The following is a 24,417-nucleotide window of genomic DNA, read 5'->3' as shown; positions in this document are numbered from 1 at the left end:
AGGTCAATGAAATATGAATTGTCAGTGGGAAGAAGTTAATGGAGCTCTGAGGTCCAACCTCCAGGGAACCTGCAGTCACAGAAGTCAGAAAGTTAGAAAATAAGGAATATAAGGGGAGAAAGACTGAAATTACCAAAGATCTCAGGAAGAAGAAAAATCAAGTTAAAGACTTGGAGCATAAGTATGAACTAGCAGGGAAGATTTTAAAACCAGAAGGAAACATCAGCTAAACAAGCTGAGATAGCTATAAATATATGCAGCAATACAAAAAATAAAAGAATCAATACTTGATAAGGCAGGGGACCCTGTGGATTCCCAAGAGTACATAGAACAACATCAGAATGTTCCCAAATGGCATAAAAGAAGAATGAGGACTGTGAGAGAAAATGGAAGGCAATCTTAGAAGGAGGGCACTGCCAGTTGTGGGCACTCAGACAGTCCTCCTGGAGAAAACGGCACTTGATCTGAGTCTTAAAGAAAGTTGGAATTTCTAAGAGGGAAAGGTGAGAAGGAAGAGCATTACAGGCATGGGTACAGCCAATACAAAGGCATAGAGATGGGAAATGTAGCATCATGTGTGAAGAACAACAAGGCTGATATGCCTAGAGCACAGAGTGTGTAAAAGTGAATATTGAGTAAGAAAGCAAGAAAGGCAAAAGAAGCCCAGTTTGTGAAGAGCTTTAAATGCCAAGCATAGTGATCCTGGAGGTAACAGGGAATCCCTGAAATTTAATGAGTAGGGTGGAGGCGACATGGTAAGACCTACCCTTTAGGAAAATCACACTAACTACTCTTTGGAAAATGAACCAGAGTGGCGAGAGACAAGGAGAAAATTAGGTAACTATTGTAAGTAGTCTAGGTGAAAAGTAATAAGAGTTTGTCCTCTAGTGCAGTGGCCATACAAACATATGTGAGAGATGCTGTACAAGAAAAATATTATGAGACTTGGCAACTCATTAGATGTATGAGATGAATTAATGAGGAGTCAAAGCTGACTCCATGGTTGTGAACCTAGGTGCCTACAAAGATGGTGGTTCCCTTAACAGACACAGTAAAGTTTATAAGCTCTATATTGGACATTGTAAGTTGATATGTTTATGGGGCATCCAGTTCACCCAGATGATGCAAGCCAAGATGTCAAGAGAGAAACTAGGGTTAGAGAAAAAACATATGGGAATCAATTGGATAGGACGATAACAAAATTTATGGTAGCTGATGGGATCATCAAGTAAGAGTACAAAGAGAGAAATCTAAAAAAAAAAAAAAAAAAAGGTCCAGGATAGTACATTAGGGGATGCTCACAATTAGTATGTAAAATAGATTTACATTCAGCTAAGGAGAGTGAGGAAGAAAAGTCAGACAGGAAAGAAGAACCAGTAGAGAGCAGTTATAAAAACCCACAGAGGAGAGAATATTCACAAGAAAAAAAGTGATCAACATAGCAGTGTCATGTGTTGCAGACATCAAGAAACAAACAGATTCTCAATGAACAGGGCATTGGTAACTTTGGAGAGAATTGTTTCAATTGATTGATGCACCTATAATCCAATCGCAGGTTTAGATGAGACTGCAGGAAGAGGAAGAAGAAGCAATGTCAGTAGATAACTTTTTCAAGCAGTTTTGCTGAAAAGAAGAGAGATACAGAACAACTAGTAGGGATGGTAGGATCTACTGAGGGTTTGTGTTTGAGTTTATGGGTGTGTTATGGATAGGGAGATTTGGGAATGTTTGCAGGCAATAAGGACTGAACCAATAGAAAAAGATAAACTAAAGACTGAAAGAGTGTGAAAATGATTGTGGGAGCAACCTGCTAGAGAAAACAGGAACCTTCTCCTGTTTTCTCCAGCAGGTTGGAAACATGGGAACTTTATAGAAGGGTTAGGTGTTTCTTTGTCAAACTAGAATGAAGGAAGAAATAGTGGCAGATGTTTGAGTGGAGATGAGGATGAGGGGAGAAGAAAGCTCTTGACAAAAGGCCTCAATTTATTTTATATTAATTTTTTGCAAAGTATGATGTGAGATCTTCAGCTGAGCATTGGGGCAAGGACTGTCATGGAGGATAAAGGCCTAACCCATATGACTCCCATGCTCAATCAACTCCAGTGGCTCTTTATTAACACCAGGATTTAAATAAAAATAGCTCTACTTGGCATTGAGAGTCTTTTACAACCTACCTCCAGCTTAGCTTCCCAGTCTTATTACAAATTACTTCCATTCATGCATGCTATAATCCAACCAAAATGGCCTCACTATTTCTCATACATGACACTCTATTTCCTAGTTCCTTGCCTATGTACGGGCTATTCTCCATTGGCATGTACATTCTAATCACCTCTACTTCTTAGAATCTCTCATTCCTTCTCATTTCAGCTCAAGTACCACATTCTACATTAATCATTTCCTGATTCATACAGCTACAAATGAATTCTTCTCCTCCAAAGATGATACCTTATTTTTTCATATATATTTATAGACATGCATGTCATCGGCCCCAGGAGTATATGCTAGGGGTGGGCAACCTGAAGCATGGAGGCCACGTGTGACCCTCTAAGTCCTCAAGCATGGCATTTTGGCCATATGTGACCTTGAGGTCACAGGTTCCCTATCCCTAAAGTTTTTCTAAGAGAGAGGTTGTTTTTGTCTCTGTATCCTTGCAGTGTGCCTGTTACATATTAGGCAATTAAGAAATGTTTGTTGGTTGCCTGAGTGCCTTTTTCTCAGATATGATGAACTAGACTCACAACATTAAAACAAGTGAACTGAAAAGAAGACCGTATATCAAAATTGTATATCTGTTATGAGATGCCAGTGGCATGAAATCATAAAAGATTTTATAAAAAGAAATAAAAAGAAATATTCCTTAAGATAATGTTTTCTTAATAGAAGGCACACGGAACTCATATTAATTTCAATGACCAATCTCGGCCCCAGATAACATAAGATGAACCATACCTCCCTCCTCTAGTAGAGATGTAGAGAACTATGGTAATAGTGTGTCACAACTACTATAAGCCCCATTTGTGTTGATTCTTTGCTGAAAGAGAAAGAAGGTGCATTTGATGAGAATAGGGGAGATGATGTAGACCAGTGGTGTCAAACTCCAATAGAAAACAATAGCCATATAAGGATCCTTGAGGGCCACATATTGACTTAAGTTTTTAAATGCAATATTATCTATGCTTTTTTGTATTTTTACTTCTTTTGCTAAATATTTCCCCATTGCATTTTAATTTGGTTCAGGCTGCCCTCAGGAGTGCTGCAGGATGCAACTTAGTTGCATGGTTGGCATCTCTGGTGCAAAATATACTGGTAACGAACTATTTTTATAAAAGGATTCAATGAATCTCTTTAAAAGATAATATATAGTTCTGCAAAATGATACTAAGCTAAAAATCTGGATGGCTACTGGATCTCTTAATTCATTAGTTAATACTGACCTGAAAGGTCTCTGTTATTCCCTTGGACTTTCCAGTTCTCAAAGAAGAAATGAGGACATAATATAATAACATAACTACTGCGTATTCTGCAATTGTTTCATATGACAATATTCTCCCTCTAACAAGACTTGTAACTTCCAATAAGGCAAGAACCATGTTATGTACTTCTTTTATATTCCTCAGAATACCTTGCATAGTCTATTGTTGCTATTTTTTTCTATTTCTTAATGACTTTCCTCTGCTTATCCCCATTTCATTAATACAATAAAAAAAAGTTTGTCAATGTGGCCATGATAGTGAAAAAAGGAAGTCAACCTTGATATTTTGCATTGATACTAAATACACTTTTAAATGATACTTTTAAATGATTCACAGAAATAAATGTTTAGCAATCTTTATTTGAAAAATATAAATTAATCCCATATTATTGAATTTTGTGGAAGGAAATCTGGCTTAAATTCACACCTAAGCCAATTTATGAAAGACAAAAGTCCTTTGGAGGTCAATTTTAAATAATGCTAACAAGAACTTTCAAAGGAATAGGATAATTACATATGGTACTAGGACAGCATTTCCTGGATAAGAGAATATCATCAAATGACCATTAAAAGACACTAAGGATACTTTTGATAAAACCAGGTTCCTTTGCACAATCACACTCTAAAATGTATAAACTATATCATGTTTATTCTTCAGGTGATATAATATCGAAATCAAGCAAAGAAGAAGAAATTGGTTCAACAATGAGCTCAACTTCTATTATATGAATTTGCACATATTAACAAGTCACATATAAGCATTCTCATATTTTGCTAACTTGGCTATAAAGTTGCTCAAGGGCAGGGATCAAAATCTCTGACTATTCTTTTTTTAATTCTTACTCCTCAAAACGATTGATGGTAGAGTCTAGTATTCAGTGGTTGCAGAATGGAATAGAATGTGAGTTACCCAATAAAAATCATTCTACTTTCACCAGAATCACCTCTTCCATTTCCACTAATATTCCTTGACAACTTCATTTTTGATATCAATCCTGTAGTATTTTGGTAACTTCCTGGACACTTCTTTTTTCAATAATTCCTCCAACACTGTTAATGTTTAGGCTGTTTTATATAACTTTGAAGCTATGTCAACATTCGATTCAAGAATGCATATGGTTTTTCCTTTATTCAAATAGCATGCTACTTTCATAGTCAAAGGCTTCTGAAGTCCACACAAAACAATAGAAAGCTTTAAGACCAAATATTCACATATATTTGTGATGTGGTTACAAAATAGACATGAAAATTAATCCATATTTTCTAATCATACACATATGATTAGAAACATATAAACTACTGTGGCTGGCTTACTCTTTGTTTGAACAAACAAAATGGATGTTATAAAAGAAGTATTTTCCTTACTAAACAGTCAGCACCATGGTTAGCAGTTGTGGAGTCTCAGAAAAGAAGGCTGCTTCAGCACTGAGGAGGTGGACAGCAGTAAGGCTTTTGCCTCTAAAGAAACAGGTGGACAGGAAAGATAGAAAATGTTATTGGACTTATTTGAAGAAGAGATGTTACTAGGGTCATCAGACTTTATTACATTCCTTTAGAAGATGGTTTATATTGCTCAGAGAGAATAAAACCCTAGAGCAGGGGCCAGGAACTTGGGACTTGACCTCCAGGCCACAGGGTGGCCCCCAAGGTCCTCAAATGCAGTCCTTTGACTGAATCCAAACTTAACAGAACAAGTCCCCTTAATAAAAGGATTTGTTCTGTAAAACTTGAACTCATTCAAAAGGCTGCATCTGAAGACCTAGAAGATCAAATGTGGCCTGGAGGCCCTACCTTATCCTGGTGAGTCATCAGGCTATATTGTTTGAGTCTCCCAAGGAGAAACTTCCGTGACACAGTCATGTCTTTCTTTCTCCTAGAGAACGAACTCATGGGGAATTAGACAGAAGAAAACATGTCTGTATTTTACTTTTCCTTTCCTTGGTAACTCAATAGCAGTTCCTGGTAATATGCTCATGTGGCAGGGGTAAGTCCCAGTAAGAGGTCTCTCAGAGGAAGCTTCAGGGTCATTGCCAGCATCATGACAGTTCTGAAACTGCTTATGCATACCTACTGCTTTGTTTTTAGAGTCCAAAAACAACATACACTAAAATGGACACTGTCCCCCTTCAACGTTATATTAGAAAATCATACATTTATTCCAGGATACCAGATTAATACTGTCCCCTCACACATTCATTCCAGATACTGTTATTGCTAGAAACAATTCTGAAATTCCTGTGGAACCAAAGGCACTTTCTTTTGAATTTTCTCAAGGGTGGCAAATCCTCCAGAAAATTCTCAATCCTGAGAATGGATTTTCATATCTTGAAATATCCAGAAGTTACTGAACGCAAGATCTCACAAAAAGAGGTAGCACTTAAGATATGGAATATCATTTTTGGTCCAAAGTGGTTATAATTATGAACCAATGAGACCACCTATCTTGTATGGTTAACAAACTACCCATCATAACATTGCAGAATGTTGAAGAGACCTTGGAGATCAATTATTCCAACTTTCCCATATTCAGATGAAGAAAGTGAAGCTCAGGGATATCATACAGCTACAGCCAGAATTGGGTCTAGAACCCAGAACTCTTACTTACCAGTTAAACAGTCCTTTCAAAATACCTAGCTGCTTAAGGTGATTTTGAAAATAACAGTTCCAAGCAATTTGAAACTATGAAAGAAAAATCACTTGATTATTTATATTCCCTGTGATGTAGCAATTCCACAACTGGGTTAATAAACTAAAGAAGTTAGTTACAGAAAGGAAGGTCTCATATGTACCAAAATATTTAAAGAAGCACTATTTTAATATAAAAATGCTAGAAATAAATTGCATGCCAAACAATTGAAGAATGGTTGAACAAAATGTGCCTAATAGATGTAATGGAATATTATCGCACCATAAAGAATGATGGGAAACATGGGAAAATGCGTATGAGATTCAGGGATAGCCAACAAACATTTAATAAATGTTTACTATGTACCAAGCCAATGCTAAGCACTGGGGATTCAAAGAAAGGCAAAAAAATACCATCACTGCCCTCAAGAAACTCACATTCTAACATCCAACTTTTAAAACCATAGAGTAAAGGAAACATAACCAAAAGAACAACATAGCCGACAGCTACAATAATATAATTGAAAACAATATTGAGAAAGACAAAAGAATTCATTCAGTCAGATACAATGGCCAATATTGGTTCCAGATAATAGAGGTTAAAATATACTTCCTGTCTATTAAGAAATGATAACTTTTAAGAGTGGCAACTTACAAACACTATCGACTATCTTCATTATATTGAATACAAAAAAGTAATTATTGGACAGTTTTGCTTAAATAATTTTATGGCATTTGGTTGTTATTAATGCAATGTGATTAACGTGACAAAACAAAATATATCAATAAAAACATAAAAACCAAAAGAACAGTTCTAAGTTATATTTGAGCAATGGCAGTAAAGTAGATAGCTTCCCAAGTTGGCTATTATGAAAGCTAACAGATATTTGGATACACAAAATCTGGAGCACTGGGCTCTTTTAAGATTATTATTATTATTTAGTCATATCACCAGTAGTCATGTTATATGTATACATAAATATATATGTAAAAGGCAATTTATACTAGTTTTGAGAAGGCCCAATTTGCTCAACAAAAACAGAAACCAGTGAGAATTCCTAACATTCTCAATTTTGAATGCAGATAAAAGGATGTAATTAATATGTAGTTTTCTTAGAAATTGTCTATTTTCTCCTTCTAGTCATCATCACTAGCAAAAAAAAGTTAAGCTTCATTATTGTTAAACTAAATAAATACGTGGGTCTAGCATGCAGAATTAATCATAAGCTTTTCCAGATAACAATGCAAAAAAGCCCACTCCCACTGCTTCTAAGATTGTAGGATGAAGCCTACTTAGAGGTTCAATCGACAAAGCCCAACCTGGTGCCTGAAATATAAATCAAACTTTCTCCCATCCCTGGTACTTATCGACATTTGGTACCTTCACATTTCTAATATGTGCAAGATGTGCCTATTTTTATTTACAGCACAAACCACAGGCTGAATGTAAAACAAGATGCTTAATAAATCTAGAGGAACATAAAACACTGGCATAACTCAGACAGCAAGACAGACACTCACTCCTTAATTAAGTGGGTGATGTTCTGTTTAAAACAAAAAGACAACCCTGGGCTATAGCAAAGATTAAGCACTCAGTGTTGCGAAAGAAGCTCCAACCATTTTCAGGGGCAAAGGCTTTAAATCATGAAAAATAAACCATCTAATAGTCTGTATTCAATAGTAAGTAGACAGTCAGGACACAGACTGATTTGGATTAACACATTTTCAGTTATAACAAGTAATTTTACAGAGGATTAGTATCTTGATGGTCTGATCAATACTAGGCACCGCTGCTATTACAGATGAAGAGAAAATTGCCCCTCTGGTAATAAAGTGTGCGTGTCTTCGTTCTCCTTCATTTGCTGAGTCCATTACTGTAATGGTTCCAGCATTAACAGCTGGGGCAATTTAAGCAGCAGGGGTCTGATGAATTTAAAAGCTGGAAACATTCGCTAGTCATTCTTTCCTCTATTTCAGTTTGCATATGCAAGTCCTCTGCCCGGCTGGTTCCAATATAAGGATCATGTTTTATGAGAACAATGACTATTATTTCTCAATTATCGTGTCATTAATAGTGGTACCAGCCAATAATGTGACTAAAACAAAAATTGCTAGCAGTATACTGACTGCTGATTCAGCTAAAAATTACACACTATTTACCAAAATAACAAGCTTGACATGACAACAGGCTTAAGTCCACATAACCTGTAATGTGTGCATTCATTTGTCCAGTTCTAGTCACTAGTGAAAGAGCATTTCTATTGATGATTACATATGTGTGTGTGTGTGTGTGTGTGTGTGTGTAATGTTGGTATGTATGTATAAAATACAACATTTTTCCATCTCTTTCTGTTTCCAAAGGCCATATAAAGGACAACAGTGAGATAATGGATGGATGTACATTAAAGAAGGAAATCCATATTAATGCAGTATTGAGATTTTGATCACACTCAATTCAGCAGACTGAGCTAAGGTTGTACCATCAGCCCATTTTTTTTTTTTTACTCTCCTGCCTCAATAATCTTATGATCTGATCAGTAAATGAAGGTGTCAAAAGGCAGACTAAAAGTTGATATGTGAATCATAACTATGAATTTCCTGGCCTTCATCTGATCAGAAACAGTTCTTTTAAAAGCTAACATGAAATTCTAAAACAAAGATAAATTTGGCAGTCATTCTCTCGTTATTACAATTAAGTTTTGTATTATTTCAACCAGCATAAAGGCCTTGACTCCTTCCTTTCTACACAGTAGTTCTTCCATTAGTGTGAAGTTATTGTGGTCTTTTAACTAATACGTCATTTCCAAAGCCAACAGCTGAGAAGTCGCCAGTAAGACAATATGGCACATGTTTACAGAACTAATGACATGCCTACAGCATTTGCTCAAGGATCTAATTCTCTATACTTATAACCAGGGAGAACCAGCTGATTTGCAATGGGGTAGGTACATGCTGGTCTCAGGTGTCTGCAATCTGGGTCCAACTACCGCAAATGTCTACCTTCCTCTCTTTCTGACCTACTTTTACCTCCTCCAGGAGATATCATGTATCTCTTCTCTGAGCCTGTGAAATCCAACGGTATACCAAAGTTAGAAGATGATTTCTTAAAACTCGTGCTTCTATTTGGACGCTTGACAGAACATATCTATTTTATTCACTCTCTCCATACCATGTTTTTCCTATAAAGAGTTCCAAAAGATAAGAGACTGTGACATTGTCTTAAATACAAAATTTCTTTTACTCCTAGTGTCAAGCATAGGATATAAATGGCATGTAAACATTGCTTTTGCTATGACTCTCCTTTAAGAAATTTACTATCATTCATAAGCAGGATAATACATTAGATATGGAGAATAAATATTATTGATGACCTAAAAGGAGCACTAGAAAAATATTTATTCCAGTGTGATAAACAAGGAGTTAAATGGTAAATCAATTTTAAAACTAACAACCAATGCACTGTATTGGGAATTGTACTGTAAAGTAATCTGAAATCCATAAACACAATGAATCATTTCACTACATTCCTGATCATGTCCCACCTCTCAGTACTAGATGACCTACTGGAAAACAATAATAAATGCTGTTCTTTGCCCAAACATTTTTAAATATGGGAACACATATGAGCACTCAGTGAGGAAAAGAAACCATTTTTCTAGACTTCTTATTGTCTTAAAAGGTCGAGTCACACTAAGATGATATGACTGCTAAATGCTAAAGCCTCTTGACCACATGCAATATTACTGACCTATCAGAGCCCCTAATTCTCTATTTCTCAACATACTCTGATTCACTTTCAAGGTCTTTCGCTCTCATCATCTAAAGGAACCTTAGGAAAAGATAATGTGTACAAAGAGCTTTGTAAACCTTAACTGACTGTGTAATTGTTAGTTATAATTGTTAGTATCATCAATGAACCTTCCATGTTCCCATTGGCCTTTGCAGTCTTAAATCTTGGTCTGGGTACTCTAGGTTACTTGCCTCAAATCCTTAGGTTCCTTCCTATTTCACTAATCTACAGAAATACAAGAATCTTCCAGCAGTAGTCAGCATATTCAGGTAAAAGATTCTCCTGGGACTAGAGGTAAAAAAAGGTGGTATGGAAGTATCTCTTCTTTAAACAGACCATAGTGCTTTGCTCATATGTGGTACTTTAAAATGTCTGCTTAATTGCCTTGAGGGGCAGAGTAATATAATGGACAGAGATCTGGACTTGGAGTCATGATGAACTAGGTCTCAATCGCATCCCTGACATTGGCCATCAAACCTTGGGCAAACCTCTCTGAGTTTCAGTTTCCTCATCTGTAAAAAGAGAAGAATAATTCGCAAGTACCTCCTCCAAATTTAAGTTTCTTGTGAGCACTGATCAAGCACTTCCTCTGTGCAGGCTGATGGGGATACAAAGACAAAAGGTTCCAACTTTTCCTCAAAAAGCTAGTCTTCTAGGAACAACATGAACACAATTCAGTAAATCCAAAATGTATACAGGCAACTATAAAGAATGTTGGGCAAAGGAGTAGTCACTGGCAATCAGAATAGGAAGATCTCAAGAGGCAGCATTTGTGCCCAGCCAAGCACTAGGAATTCAGAAAGGTCAATAGAAAAGAGCAGGAGTGCATGCTGGGCATTTAAGCCATCCTATAACTCAGGTATGGGAAAAGGAGATGCAAAGTCGTGTGTGAGGGACAGCAAGCAGGCCACCTGGTCCATTCAGTGGAGCATGTAAAGAGGAGTAATGTGTAGTAAGCCTGAAGAGGAAAGCTTGAAATGCCAGAGGAATTTGGATTTTACCACAGAGGCAACTGATAGCCACAGGAACTTACTGAACAGGGAGCTGACATGCAGCATTTTTGACTGCGGTATAAAAGTCAGTTTCTATTATCAAATGAATTGAATGCCAATGTACATCTATGGCTTGATGACCACAGCAGCAAGGCACAGTGGAAAGAGTGCAGGATTTGGAGATTCCAGTCCTGCCTCTTCTACTTAATACCTGTGTGACCCTGGGCAAGTCACTTAACCTCTCAGGGCCACAGTTTCCTTGTCTGTAAAATGAGGGAGACTGGATTAAGTCACTTCCACCTCTGAATCAGGTATTCTTAACCTGATGTCCATGAATTTAAAAAAAAATATTTTGATAACTGTATTTCAATATAAGTGGTTTCTTTCCTATGTATTTTATTTTATGTATAAAAACATTATTCTGAGAAGAAGGCTTCCCTTGACTGCCAAAGGGGTCCATGACACAAAAAAATGTAAGAGCCTCTGCTCTAAACCTGTAATGATATTGTACAATTCTTATAGGTCTACTCCCACTATTTAATCTTATTATTACATGTGACTGTAGAGTCAACCTGACATTGTAGTAACGGTGGTTTGGAGTTGGAAAGACCTGAGTTCAGATCCCTACTATCAAGTTGTTTAACTAGGTATAAAGGCTTCAATTCCCTCCTTTCTACATCACATTTATTCCATGGGCCACCATTTTCTCATTTGTCAAAGTGGAGAGTTGGACCAGATTGAAACTCTCTAGGACTTATCTACTAAATCACAGGGATTTGCTTTGGTGGAAAGTTCTCACACAGGGAGTTCATCAGTTTAATGAAATTAAATATCCTATGACTATTCATGTTATATATGAGACAGCACAGGATCTGGAGTTAGACAAATTGGACTGAAATTTCAGCTCTATTATTTCCTACTGTTTGCTCTTGAGTAAGACACTTAATATTTCTGGGCCTGAGTTTCCTCAACTATAAAATTAGGGGGACTAGATGATCTCTAAAGTCCCTTTCAGGCCTAAAGCCCGTTTTTTTCTTCATAATCTATTGTTAACCTTGTACCATAAGACATAATAATCTGTAGAGTTACTAGTTACATGTTTTTATTGGGTTTTTTCCCCTCACATATAGTAAGCTTCAATGCTATTCACTCCCTATGCCATTTGCTGAATTGTGAGATTTGGGTTTCTTTTCCAAAGATTAAGCAGAGTCAACTATATAGTCAACCTATATAAATTAATAAACATTTTAAAGTATCCACCATGTGGCAGACACTGTTCTATTCACAAATGATACTTAAGGAGATTACATTTAATCAAGAACAAAAATATGTACATATGTAAGTATATATGAGTTTGGTGGTAGCAGCGGTTTTACTGGACCTATGATTTCATCAGTATAGTGAACTTCCCAGAGAGAAAATGCCTTCTACCAACATAGATCTGTATCTGTCTCATTCTTTGTATTTGTATCTCCAGTGCCCTGCAGAGTCCCTGGTGTTTAATAAAAGTTGATTGATCTGTTGATTACTATAAAACTTAAAGCCTTAGTAGCATGCTGAGGCTATCATGTATCAGAGGCAGGATAAGAATCCAGATCTTTCTGACTCCAAAATTGATTCCTTATTTCATTCAGACTTTCAAAGGAGATAAGGAAAGACCTCAGTGAGGAAAGAGATGGCAAATTTGCCAAGTTCTGAAGGAAACCAGGCATGGGTAGCAAACAGCTTGAGTAAAGATACAGAAATTGAAGATGGGGTGTCATTTTTGAGAGGTAGCAAGGCCAGTTTGGGTGAACCAGAATGCACAGACCCTTCTTACCTTCCCACTGTTTTTATATGTTAATCAACTCTCCACCGTGTGAAACAGCCATGCTGGTCTCTACCTTGTGACCTAACCCTCCTAGCTATTTCCCATACAGGACATTTCAAATGCTGCCTCCCAGCTATCCCTCATTCTTAGCTTGTATTTCCTCCTTGCCTCTACCCATTGGTATCCTGAGTTGCCTTCTAGACTCATCTGAAGAGTTACCTTTTCCATGATGCCTTTTCTGATCTGCGTAGGTCAGATAAACTGCTTTGTTTAACATATACAATATGTATATATAATACAAGGTAGTACTCATTTTGTATATATGATTCCGTGCATTCATGTGTCTACTCCATTAGAATGAATATACCTTGAAGACGGATACTTTCACTTTTGTTTCTGTATCCTATAAGCTTGGTGAAGGTAAACAGTAAGCACTCGCTAAATGCTTGTTGCTTACTTCACTGAATAATAGGCTGGAAAGGCATTTTGGAGCCAGGTTATAAAGGGCTTTACAAATGCTGAACAGAGGAGGTTTTTATTTGTTTGTAGAAAGAAAAGAGAATCAGTGGAGACTGCTGTGTAGAGAAGTGACATGGTAGGCCAGTTCTACTTCTAGAAGTTTCTGCTTCTAGCTGTCTGAATGAAATCTGCAGCTATATCAAAAAACGAAAATGATTATAGGATCTTAGAATCATAGATTCATTTTTCAAAGCAAACAACAAAAGGAATTTGTGAATTTATCCTCTCCACTCTTTTATATCTGCTTTCCCCACTTGCTATTTCATTCATAGAATGATGTCTTCTCTGCTTCCCCTTTAGTAATAAAGACAAGAAAGGCACATGGTTCCACCATTGAAAAGATCTGTTTTGTCCCTGTGCTGCCAGTCCTATACTATACCCAACCAAGCCTTTGAGATTCAGTTTAGTGGGCTGTACTACGCTGACTCAAACAGAACTGTTATGTGAAGGGAGCTGCAAACTGGTAGATGATACACTTGTCCAGTCAGGCACCTAGGAGGCGCAGTGGATAGAGTGTTGGGCCTGGAGTCAGGAAATCCTGATCCAATCTGGCCTCAGACACTTAACTACGTGACCTCAAACAAATCACTTAACACTGTTTACCCCAGTTTCTTCATCCATAAATGAACTGGAGAAGGAAATGGGAAACCATTCCAGTATCTCTGCCAAGAAAAACATAAATGGGCTCACGAAGAGTAGGACATGACTGAAATGACTGAACAACTGTCCAGTTAAGCTACTGACTAGGTCAAGGTTAGGTTACACTTCGTAAACTTTGACTTTCTTGTTGCTGCTAATAAGAAAAAAAAGGGTGATTTTTACAAAAACTGTTTATGTAATATTATCATATATAACTAACATGCTGGGAAGATGAAATTTTACCAAAAGACTAAATTGATGTTTTATTTTTCTGGATGCTGAAGTACACTGAAGTAGAATGTTATATGATAAACTCAAATAGCTAGTCCATTATATGTAAGGCAAGAAAGCCAAATATCAGATTTGGATCAAATTCTAATTATGTAGACAAATTCCCACTAGTCACCTATGTGACTTTGGCCAAGTTTCTTGTCTGGGCCTCCATTTCCTTATCTACAAAATGAGGAACTGGAATATATCTATCTCTAAGGTTATGCCCAGTTCTACAGCCTATGATCCAATGAATCTGGCTCTGTCCCTATCGAACCATGTGATCCTGAACAAGTCACTTCCCCTCTTCTAGGCCTCAGTCTCTTTAACCGTAAAATGAGAGTATGGGGTAGCTAGGTGGTATGGTGAATAAAGAGACATACCTGGAATGAGGACTCATTTTTTTCCTGAGTTCATATCTGGCTTCAGATACTTACTAGCTCAAGACCCTGGGCAAGTCACTTAACACTGTTTGCCTCAGTATCCTCATCTATAAAATGAGCTGGAGAAAGAAATAGCAAACCACTCCAGAATCTTTACCAAGAAAACCCCAAATGGGGTCATGAAGAGTCAGACACATCTGAAAAATAACTAAACAAAAAATGATAGTGTAGACTAAATGATCACTAAAGTCTATTTCAAATCTAAAATTAAATGATCCTATCATTCTGTGAGTGTACAGCCTTTACATTTGTCTCTAGTGAATTTCCTTTTCCCTGGATGTGACTTCATCCATTCCCACTAATGGAGATATTTTGGATCCCAACTCTGTCACCTAATGAAGCTAGATGGCTTCTGGAAGGCTATGCTAGTGAAGTTCAGGTTCTGGCAGATACTACAAAGATCAAAAGACTTCAAAAGTATGGGTCCAGTGACAGGTTATGTGCCTGTTTTACAAAGACCCACCTACATTAGCTCAGAAAACCTTATCATCAGAAGATTAGGAAAGAGGTAATTTTTTTGGGTTGCAGAAACTTATGAAGATCATCTGCCAAGGTATAGAGAGGGCTAAAATTTCTATCAGTGGAGTGTGATATACTTACACAAATGGAATAATCAATGAATATTCTAAGTATTGACCTTGGAATATAGTATTCCAAAAGAAAAAAGAGAGTGACAGACAACTAAGAATAACTAACCCTGAAAAGGTGAGTATAATCCCACAAGGGGAAAAAAATGGACCTTTAATGGAATAGAAGACTTTTGAGCATTTCTAATAAAAAGAACATAGCTGAATAGGAATTGTGAAATACAATCATAAGAGTCAAGATAAACCTTGAAAGTTCAGTTTATGTGAACTAAAAAGAAGGGATTGTATATGATGTAGTACTGAAATTCTAATAAGGCAAGAAGGTACAAGAGCCTCTTCAGAATTTTAATGTCTTCAAAGGGTATTAAGGGATTTAAATAAGAAAAACATAGTGCATGAAGGTAGATTGGTTCAGTTCTAAGGGGAAAGAGAAGAGATTGTAAAAAGAATACACTAGCATAGAAAAGAAGAAAGGAGGGAGTAGAACCTGCTATTTTTCATTTACCATTTTAATCAACATAAAAAACAAAACTGAACAAAGCATTTAATTTTTCAACTTTCTCTTATTTTTACTGAAAAGACAATCATCACTTATATTTTATATAATCTGCAAATAAGTGTATATCTTAAATTATGGCACTAATATATTCAATCACTCAAACTTACTTATAAAATTCACCTTAAAATTTTACATGACTAGCCCAGATGTTTATCTGCAGTGACATGTCTTAAATGAAAAGGGCCAGTAGAAGTCATGCAGTTCCCTTCTACTCCCTCACTCCTTGAAAACCATGATAAAAAAAAAAACCTGAACGTTACATTTAAAAAATCATAAATAAAAATGACAGACAGAACTGAGGATTAAGTGAAGATAGAAAAAATCCACTTATCAAAGGAAAAATTTCAAGTATGTCACAGTCAAAACCCAAAGTTCCCACATTAAAGAAAAAATACTGCAAACATTTAGAAAGAAGAAATTAAAGTAAAAAGGAATCACAGTCAGGATTACACAAGACCTAATAGCTTCTACTATAAATAAGAGGAGACTGTGGAATACAACATTCCAAAAGGAGAAAGAGAGAGGCAGATAACCAAAAATAACAATATGAATATACTCACTGAAAAAGTGAGTATAATCCCACAAGGGGGAAAATAGATCTTTAATAGAATAGAGGATTTTCAGGCCTCCAATAAAAAGAGCAGAGCTGAATAGGAACTGTGAAATGCAATCACAGGAGTCAAGATAAACCTTGAAAGTTAAATTTGTTTGCACCAAATAAAAGGAACTAAAAGATGATATAGTACTGAAATTCTAATAGGACAAAAAGGTACAAGAATCCCTTCATAATCTTAATGTCTTCAAAAGGTAGTGAAGGATTTAAACAAGAAAAACACAGGACATGAATGTGGATTGGCTCTTAAGATTGGGTCTTAAGACTGGAAAGAGAAGAGAAGGTAAAAAGAAAACACTAGTATAGAAAAGATGAAAAGAGAAAGTAGAACTTGCCATTTTTCATAACTGGAATGCATTAGAAGTGTCCACAAACAAATGAAGAAGTAAAAGGAGTTGACATCAGATAAACCTCACTTTTACATGAAACAAGGGAAGGTTGAACACACATGTATATAAGCACAGGTGTGAACATGCACATTCAACTCAACAGAAAAACAAGCAGCAACGAGGGATGGGTTAAGAGGGATGATAACTGCAGGAAAGAATATATTAGCAAGGAAAATAAACTTTCTAATCCTGAAGGGAAGATTAAAAGGGAGAAAAAAAGGACTAAAATTTACAGGAGTGCCTATCAACTAGGGAATCGCTAAAGAAAGTGTGGTATGTGAATGTAACAGGATATTGTGCCACAAAAAAAAAGACAAAAGATATCATTTCAGAGAATCTTGGGTAGTATCAACTAATGCAGTTAATAACTGATGCAGAATGGAGTTGATGAAATCAGGAGAACAATTTATAATAAGATAACACTGTAAAGAAACCAACTTGGAAAGACTTGAGTAATCTGATCAATGCAGTGACCAACCACGTCTTTAGAGGCCTTACTTACTCACTGAGTTGAAGAAAGAGGCATACGTTTTTAGACAGGGCCATCATGTGTGTACATTTTATTTGACTATGCTTGCTACAAGGCTTTTTTTTTCTTTCAGTGTTTTGTTTTTAATGGAGTGGGGTTGTAAAGAAGCAGAGTTAACAATAACGATGACCAAAAAGAGGGCCACTGAAACTTTTTTTTTTTCACAGAAGAGAAAAGAAGATCTTGGAAATAGAATTAGATTCCCTTCGTGGTCCCTTTCAATCCTAAATATATATAAAAATAATATATGTAAAACACTTTGCAAACCTTAAAAAAATATATACACGTTAGCAATTATTATTATAATCCTATGATGGGATTCACAGGATGTAGATATAGCTTCAGAGCTTTAGAGCATTGATAATCTGAAAGAAAGCCCCTAGAGCTAGGGTGCCGCACTTGAAGCCAATTAGATCTTAGTTCAAAGTTGGCCTCAGACACTTACTAGCTGTGTGACCCTGGGCAAGACACTTCATTTCTGCCTAAGTTTCCTCATCAGTAAAATGGAGATGATAATCATAGCACCTGTCTCCCAGGGTTATAATGAAGATAAAATGAGATGATATTTGTAAAGCACTCTACAAACCTTAAAATACTCTATACATGGTAGCTATTATTATGTTCAAACACAAACTATCACTTATGCAAAGAATACTCCATATTGACAAAAGTATGGCAATCGATGATGACATTTAGAAGAGAAGGAATTCAAAGTATATGATATAGGAAACAAGGGGCAAAAGGCCTAAAGAAAGGTTTGGATGGAGATGATGGATTAGAGTTTTGCCACTATACAAAATGTTTGGATAATATGAGTCTCTTTGCACAAGGGGCGGGGAACCTGCAGCATGGAGGCCATGCGTGGCCCTCTAGGTTCTCAAATGTGGCCCTTTGACTGAATCCAAACTTCACAGACAAATCTCCTTAATAAAAGGATTTGTTCTGTAAAACTGGAACTCAGTCAAAAGGCTGCACCCAAGGACATAGAAGGTCACATGTGGTCTCCAGGCCGCAGGTTCCCCACGCCTGTCCTAGACCTTGCCCCTCTAGCAATGGGTACTGGAGAGTTACTTCTCCTACTACTCAAATTTCAAAAAAGCATTTACCAGATGCTCACCTGAGCATTCCATTATCAAATAAACTCCAAATTTTGATGTCTATGGAACCTATTTCATTACAAAATAGATTCATGGGGACCTCATCCTAAAATAACCTTACTTGTAACGCAGCCTCAGGGCAAAGGCAGTTCAACACACTACTCTGGGTAGATATCAAAGATTTACACAGATACAGGGGCTATCTTCAAGAGGTTTCCCTAATTAACAGCATCGACAAAGTAGATGAATGCTTTCAATGGGGCCAGAGGACCTGGGTTCGAGTTCGGACACCTCCAGCATCTAGAGATGTCGCTGGTCCTCTCACCCCAGCCTGGAATCCCCCGCCATGGGCTTTCCCTCTTTAGGCAGGAGGCATTCCCAGGCCCCACTGCTACAGGCTTCCCTGTAAGACTACCTTCTACCTTCTCTGTCTACACAGTTTTCTGCAACGTCTTCTCCCCCAATGGACGATGAACTCCAAGAGGGCGTGCGCTTTTGCTTTCCTTTGAATCCCCAGAGGTCAGCACAGTGCCGGGCACCTAGGAATCGCTTAATAAATGCACGTTGAAAACGGGTGACTAAGGCCAAGTCACCATCCTTCCTTCTTTGGGCCTCAGTTTCTCCATCTGTAAAATGGGGCGGGGGTGGGGGATAGACCTGAGGATTTCTAATGTCCCCTGCTGCCCTAAAACCTTCTGCATTAAATGTGCATTTTCCACAAAGGCTGGCACAAACGCGGACCTCATGGGCTTTTCATCTTCATTAAGGTTTCACCAAGGTGCACGGTGAGGAAGGAAAGATGCGGAGGGTGCGATTATTGCTACAGGACGGAAGAGACACTGAGGCTGGGGAGCCGCAAGTGCCCGCGCAGAGAGCCCGCGGCCAGAGCTCCGCCACCAGCGGAGACGCCCAGCGGGGGGTCGTGGAGGGGCGGTGGGGCTGGGGATGGGGGGAGCAGGGGGAGCTTCTCCACCCGACACCAAATGTTCGCTCCAAACCAGCGTCGAAACCCCTCCCAGGACCGCAGCCCCCAGCTCCTCATGGAAGGGCAGCCCCATCTCCTCTTTCTCTTCCCGGACCCCTGGACCGCCCCCTGCAACCCCAGCTCTTCAGTCCCAGCTCCTGGCCAGGCCCTAAACCCCGCCCCCGACCCAGGCAAGATTCCCTACCTTTGCTTCCCGCTCTTGCTCACTAGTGCCTTCGTTTCGTTTCATGCTTCAGCTGCCTCCGCTGCAGCGGGCCGGTTTTCCTCGCTTCCCGGTTGCCCCGCCTCCCTAGTAGTTCTCTCTGCATACTCCTCCCGTCAGGTGTCGCTTTCCATTCGAATCAAGAGAACTACAATTCCCGGGATGCGTCACGTCGAGACCAATGGGCGAGGATCGGAGGAAGAGCAGCGGAAGCTCCACGTGCTGCAGCTTTGGGCGATGTAGTCCACTTTCCTAAGTACGACCAGGGAGAGACACCTTGCCAGAACTACATTTCCCAGCGGGCCCTTGGCAAAGGCCTTCTTGCCTCGTTTCCTTCAGGTTTTTCTAGCCATCAAGCGGAAGCGATGTGGGCGCTATAGCAACGGTAGCTGGCGGCCTTGGCGCCTAAGAGAGATCTGGGGTGAGTACTGGGTGCTGGGAGCGGGGAAGCTTTTTGGCGCCACTCCACTTGTGGAAAGAGTGCACGAAGGATCGGGATCATTCTCTCCATTTGGAGAAGTCCTCGATCCCACTCCTCCATTCAAGAAAACCATTCCGGGCCTCCTCAGCATCCTTGTCCTTGGCACCAGTTCCACCCTGCCGGCTCCCATCCCGGACTGGAGCCCAGTGCCCTCTCCCTTTGGGAATTGGGAGCTGAAATCCCATGGATGAGGGATACTGATGCTAGTATTCATTAATTGGGTTCGATCATGGTATAGGAGTTCAGGACCTTATCACGTCTCGCCTGGCTTAATTGCTCGCCCAGTGTCCAGTTCTACAGTCCATCCGCCACATAACTCCCAAATTCTTCATCCACATTAATAATCCCAATTTCTTAAAGCACAGGTCGAACCGTGGCGACCCACCCCCTGCCCAAGAATCTTCAGTGGCTACCTGTTGTCTCTAGGATAAAATAGAAATATATATAAAATATAAAAATATATATTTTATATAAAATATAAAAATATATATTTTATATAAAATATAAATATATATAATATATAAAAATATTATAATATAGTGTACATATAATATATAAAAAATGTAAATCAAGACTGATGGCACATTCCCCCCACCCCTTCCCAAAACTTCCTGCTTACTGTTCCCATGCACAGTTTCAATCCACTGCCTCTCCTAAGTGCCCATACCTCACCTCCAGTTCTTGAATCTCAACAGCCAGTTAAGGCTCAGCTCAAATACTGTCTTCAAGAAGCCTCTCCTGATTCCCCCTAGTTCGTAGTGCCCTGCTTCCATTTATTTATGTTTTATTTATTTGTGTACCTGTCCTTTACTCCTAGTCCAGTAAGGTCTTTGAGGGCAGGAACTGTATCTTCAGTGCTTAATGCAGTGCCTGGCAAATAGCATACACTCAAAAAAATGCTGTTGGTTGATTATTTAATCTAGCCCAACCCATACTTAAGCAGGAGTTTTCTTTAAAATATAACAGTGGTCACTCAGTTTTTACTTGAATACCTGTGGGGAGAGGGAACCCACTACATTCTAACTCCTTTCATATTGATGTGACTGTAATTATTAGCAAATTTTTCCTTAAGTTGAATCTAAATATGTATCTCAGAAAATCCACCCATTATTCGTAGTCCTGCCCTTTTGGGCTAAGAAGTACAAATTTAATCTTTATTGCCCTTCCAATACTTTAAAATGACTCGTGTCGTTTCTAAGCCTTCTGTGGACTAAACATCTTCACTTCTTTCAGTTGATCCCCATGTGACATGGTTTTGAGATTTTTCAGTATCTTAGTCACCTTCTTCTGGATTGCTTCCTAAATAAAATGTCCAGAACTGAGTCCAGTACTCCAGATTTGGGATGATCATTGCAGAATGCCATAGGACTCTCACCCAGATACTATGTCTAAGATCCGATTAGGTTTTGTGACTCATATTGAGTGATTATTTTTGTCAACCCTTTCATTAATTCAATAATATTAAGTACTTACTATGTTCAGAGGGCTATACAGATTGTTGCAGGAAGATTCTCTTTCAGAAGAGCTTCAAGTCTAGAGCAAACACATAACTATAAAATAAAATTAAATGAATTAGAGATCTGGGGTGAAGGGGAAAACACTTTGTGACATCTTAAGAGGAAATGTTTATTAGAGAAAGGGCATATAATAGGAGAGGTGGCATTTGAGCTGTGCCTTAATGAATGTTCAAGGATTTAGCCAGAAAAGAGAGGAAGGGAAGACATTCCAGGCCTAAAGAACACTGAATAAAGGCACAGAGACAGGAGAGAAGAGTGTGTTTGTCTGTAAAGAGTAATCTAGTTAGTAAAGAATGATTGGAGGACAGATGTGAGATGACTGCTTTTAAAGGTGGAGTAGCACAAAATATCTGAAATGCCATACTGAAGATTGTGATATTTATTCACTAGGGAATCATCAAAGATTTTTGAGGAAAGGAACAATGTAACACATCAATAAGCAGTGCAGTGGGGACACGATTATTAAAACTGGTAAAACTTGTTTTCCATATTAGGGAAATTAATTGAACAAAATTTAGTAAGCACTTACTATGTGTGAAGAATTGTGTCCTGGGAAATACAAAGATGAAAAATGACAAAACTCTTCCACTCTTAAAAGAAGATGATGGGGGATACTCCAGGTCCAGATATGCATATAGTACAATGTAGAATCTGACAGAAAAGTTGAGTCAGGTGAAATCCTATGAGAAGTTTGAGAAGGAGATCACTTTCAGTTGTAGCGATCAAGTTGTGAGAAGGTGAGAGAAGGTTTGGGGTAAGAAGTGACATCTGAATTGATTCCTTGAAGGAAGGGAACAACTCCAAAAAGTGGAAATGTGTCAGATATTCTACCAACTAAGAAAGACATAAACTGAAACTGTATGAGAATAGCAAGGCTCAGAAGCAGGAGAAGATAGGATAAAAGCCAAGAAGAGAGTTGTTTAGTTTGGGATACAGAAAGAAAGCATTATAATATCATTAGATAGAGATAGATTGGTATAAGCTAGAATATGGAGGGATTTGAATGCCTTGGTCAGAAGTTCCAAGTTTGTTTGGTAAGTAGTATGGAGCCACTGAAAGTTTTTGAGTAGAAGTGTGGCATCAATCAGTAAGAATTTATTAAATGCCTCTTTGTGTCAGGCATAATATTAGTAGCTAGGGGTACAGAAAGTGAAATATCCCCTGCCCTCAAGGAATTTAGGTGTTCTCTCAATGAAAACAACATACAGAGAAGTAAATACAAGATAAAATGGGGTGAGGAGGAACTAGCAATTAGAGAGAAGCAGAACAGGCTTCATGTAGGAGGCAGCAGAACTTTGTATGAAACTAGGGGTTCTAATGAAGAAAGAATACATTGTGGGAGCAGTATTGTGGGGAGCACTTGTAGATAAGAACTGGAAGAGATATAAGCCATTTGGGTTGGGCCATAGAATACTTGAGGGGATAGTTTGTAATAAGGCTGAAAAAGTAGGCAGGAGACAGATAGGGGTGGGGAGGGGCTTTAAATATCCAACAGAGGAGTTTATATCTTATTCTAGAGGATTAATAGGGAATAACTGAAGTTTTTTGATGAGGTGAGTCACATGGTCAGACTTATGCTTTAGGAAAAGCACTTTGGCAACAGTGTGGAGGCTGGATTGGTGAGGGGAGAGAGTTAAAGCAAGGAGCACAATTAGAAAGCAATTACAATAATTCAGTGAAGAAGTGATAAGTGACTAAACTATTGATTGATGAATTGATTGAACTAGAGTGGAAGTAGTCAATGGAAAGAGAGGGACAGATGTGAAAAATGTTATGGAGGCACAATCAACAATACTTGTGAACTGTACAAATTGGGGAGCATGAGGAGGGGTGGCAATGTGAGAGGATGAAGGGTGGAGGATGTCTATGATTGCAAACCTAGGTAACTGGAAGAATGATACCTTTGCTGTGAACCTGTGATGAGACAAGGTAGCCTATCATCACTTTCTGTTTGCTGTTTCTGCAGCCTGAAACTGGGATAGATCCTGGAGAGCTGAGGTGGTCATTCAGAGATCCAGAGCAGAGACAAGATGTGGAACAATACAGGATCAGACCATAGTGAATCTAGATCGGAATGGCTGCTACCATGAAACTCCTTCTAGTTTCAGTAACACTGACATTTTCTCCATTTTGCCCAACTGCTTGCCGAACCAATAACAGTGAGTTCTGAACCTTTAATCCCTTCCTTGATTCTCTTGGTACTGAGGGTCAAGGGAGACAAGACAATTAGAGGGAAGCCTACAACTCATTTGCAGTTACTTTATTGTGTTTCAATAAATCAGATAGCCTGGAGGGAAACTGGGTTTAAATCTGTCTCTGTCATTTATTACCTATGTATATGGTATGACTTAACCTCTCTGGGCCTCATTTTCCTCATCTATATAAAATAAAGGGATTGGATTAGATGACAATCTAAAACCATGACTGTTTAATATTTGGTGAATAACTGAATTGCCACTCACCACAGGGAAGGCTTGGAATGTGGTTCTTCTCACAGATGTGTATATATATATATGTGTGTATATATATATATATGTATATATATACACACATATATATACACAAATATATGTACGTACGTATGTATGTATGTATGTATGTATTTGATATTTTGTAACTTACAAATCTACAATCTGATAGATTTGATCTTAAAGGCAGCTACATTTACAGTGGAAGAAATCTTGAGGGAAGGTGACACTGCTATATTATGTGTCAGGTAAAATGTCTTAAACTATGATTTTTATTTGATAAAATTTTCCACATGTGCTGCATGTTTGTAAACTTTTTGTCATCAAAAAATTGTCATCAGTATTTTTAAATTTTATTTTAAAGTTTTTGTTCATTTTAATATATTATATCTTATATAATTAAATAATTGTATTTATTTTTAAATTT

General features: G+C 38.0%; 2 protein-coding genes across 6 annotated transcripts in view; one reads left to right on the top strand and one right to left on the bottom strand.

The window, feature by feature from the left end:
* Positions 1-19,664, bottom strand: part of FTO (FTO alpha-ketoglutarate dependent dioxygenase) — a 417,587-nt gene extending 397,923 nt beyond the window's left edge. For all 3 annotated transcript variants that reach the window (XM_072632230.1, XM_072632231.1, XM_072632236.1), the window contains exon 1: positions 19,507-19,664. In XM_072632230.1, coding sequence (XP_072488331.1) covers positions 19,507-19,551 — 45 coding nt within the window. In that variant the 5' untranslated portion in view covers positions 19,552-19,664. The remainder of the gene's footprint in view (positions 1-19,506) is intronic.
* A 31-nt stretch (positions 19,665-19,695) lies between these two features.
* RPGRIP1L (RPGRIP1 like) overlaps positions 19,696-24,417 on the top strand; it is a 129,560-nt gene continuing 124,838 nt past the window's right edge. For all 3 annotated transcript variants that reach the window (XM_072632226.1, XM_072632227.1, XM_072632225.1), the window contains exons 1-2: positions 19,696-19,945; positions 23,489-23,681. The gene's annotated coding sequence lies outside the window, so the exon portion shown is untranslated. The remainder of the gene's footprint in view (positions 19,946-23,488; positions 23,682-24,417) is intronic.

The sequence above is a fragment of the Notamacropus eugenii genome, chromosome 1 (assembly GCF_028372415.1).
Source record: "Notamacropus eugenii isolate mMacEug1 chromosome 1, mMacEug1.pri_v2, whole genome shotgun sequence".
Classification (NCBI taxonomy): domain Eukaryota; kingdom Metazoa; phylum Chordata; class Mammalia; order Diprotodontia; family Macropodidae; genus Notamacropus; species Notamacropus eugenii.
The sequence above is the reverse complement of the archived record's forward strand: the minus strand, read 5'-3'. Positions and strand labels throughout refer to the sequence as shown.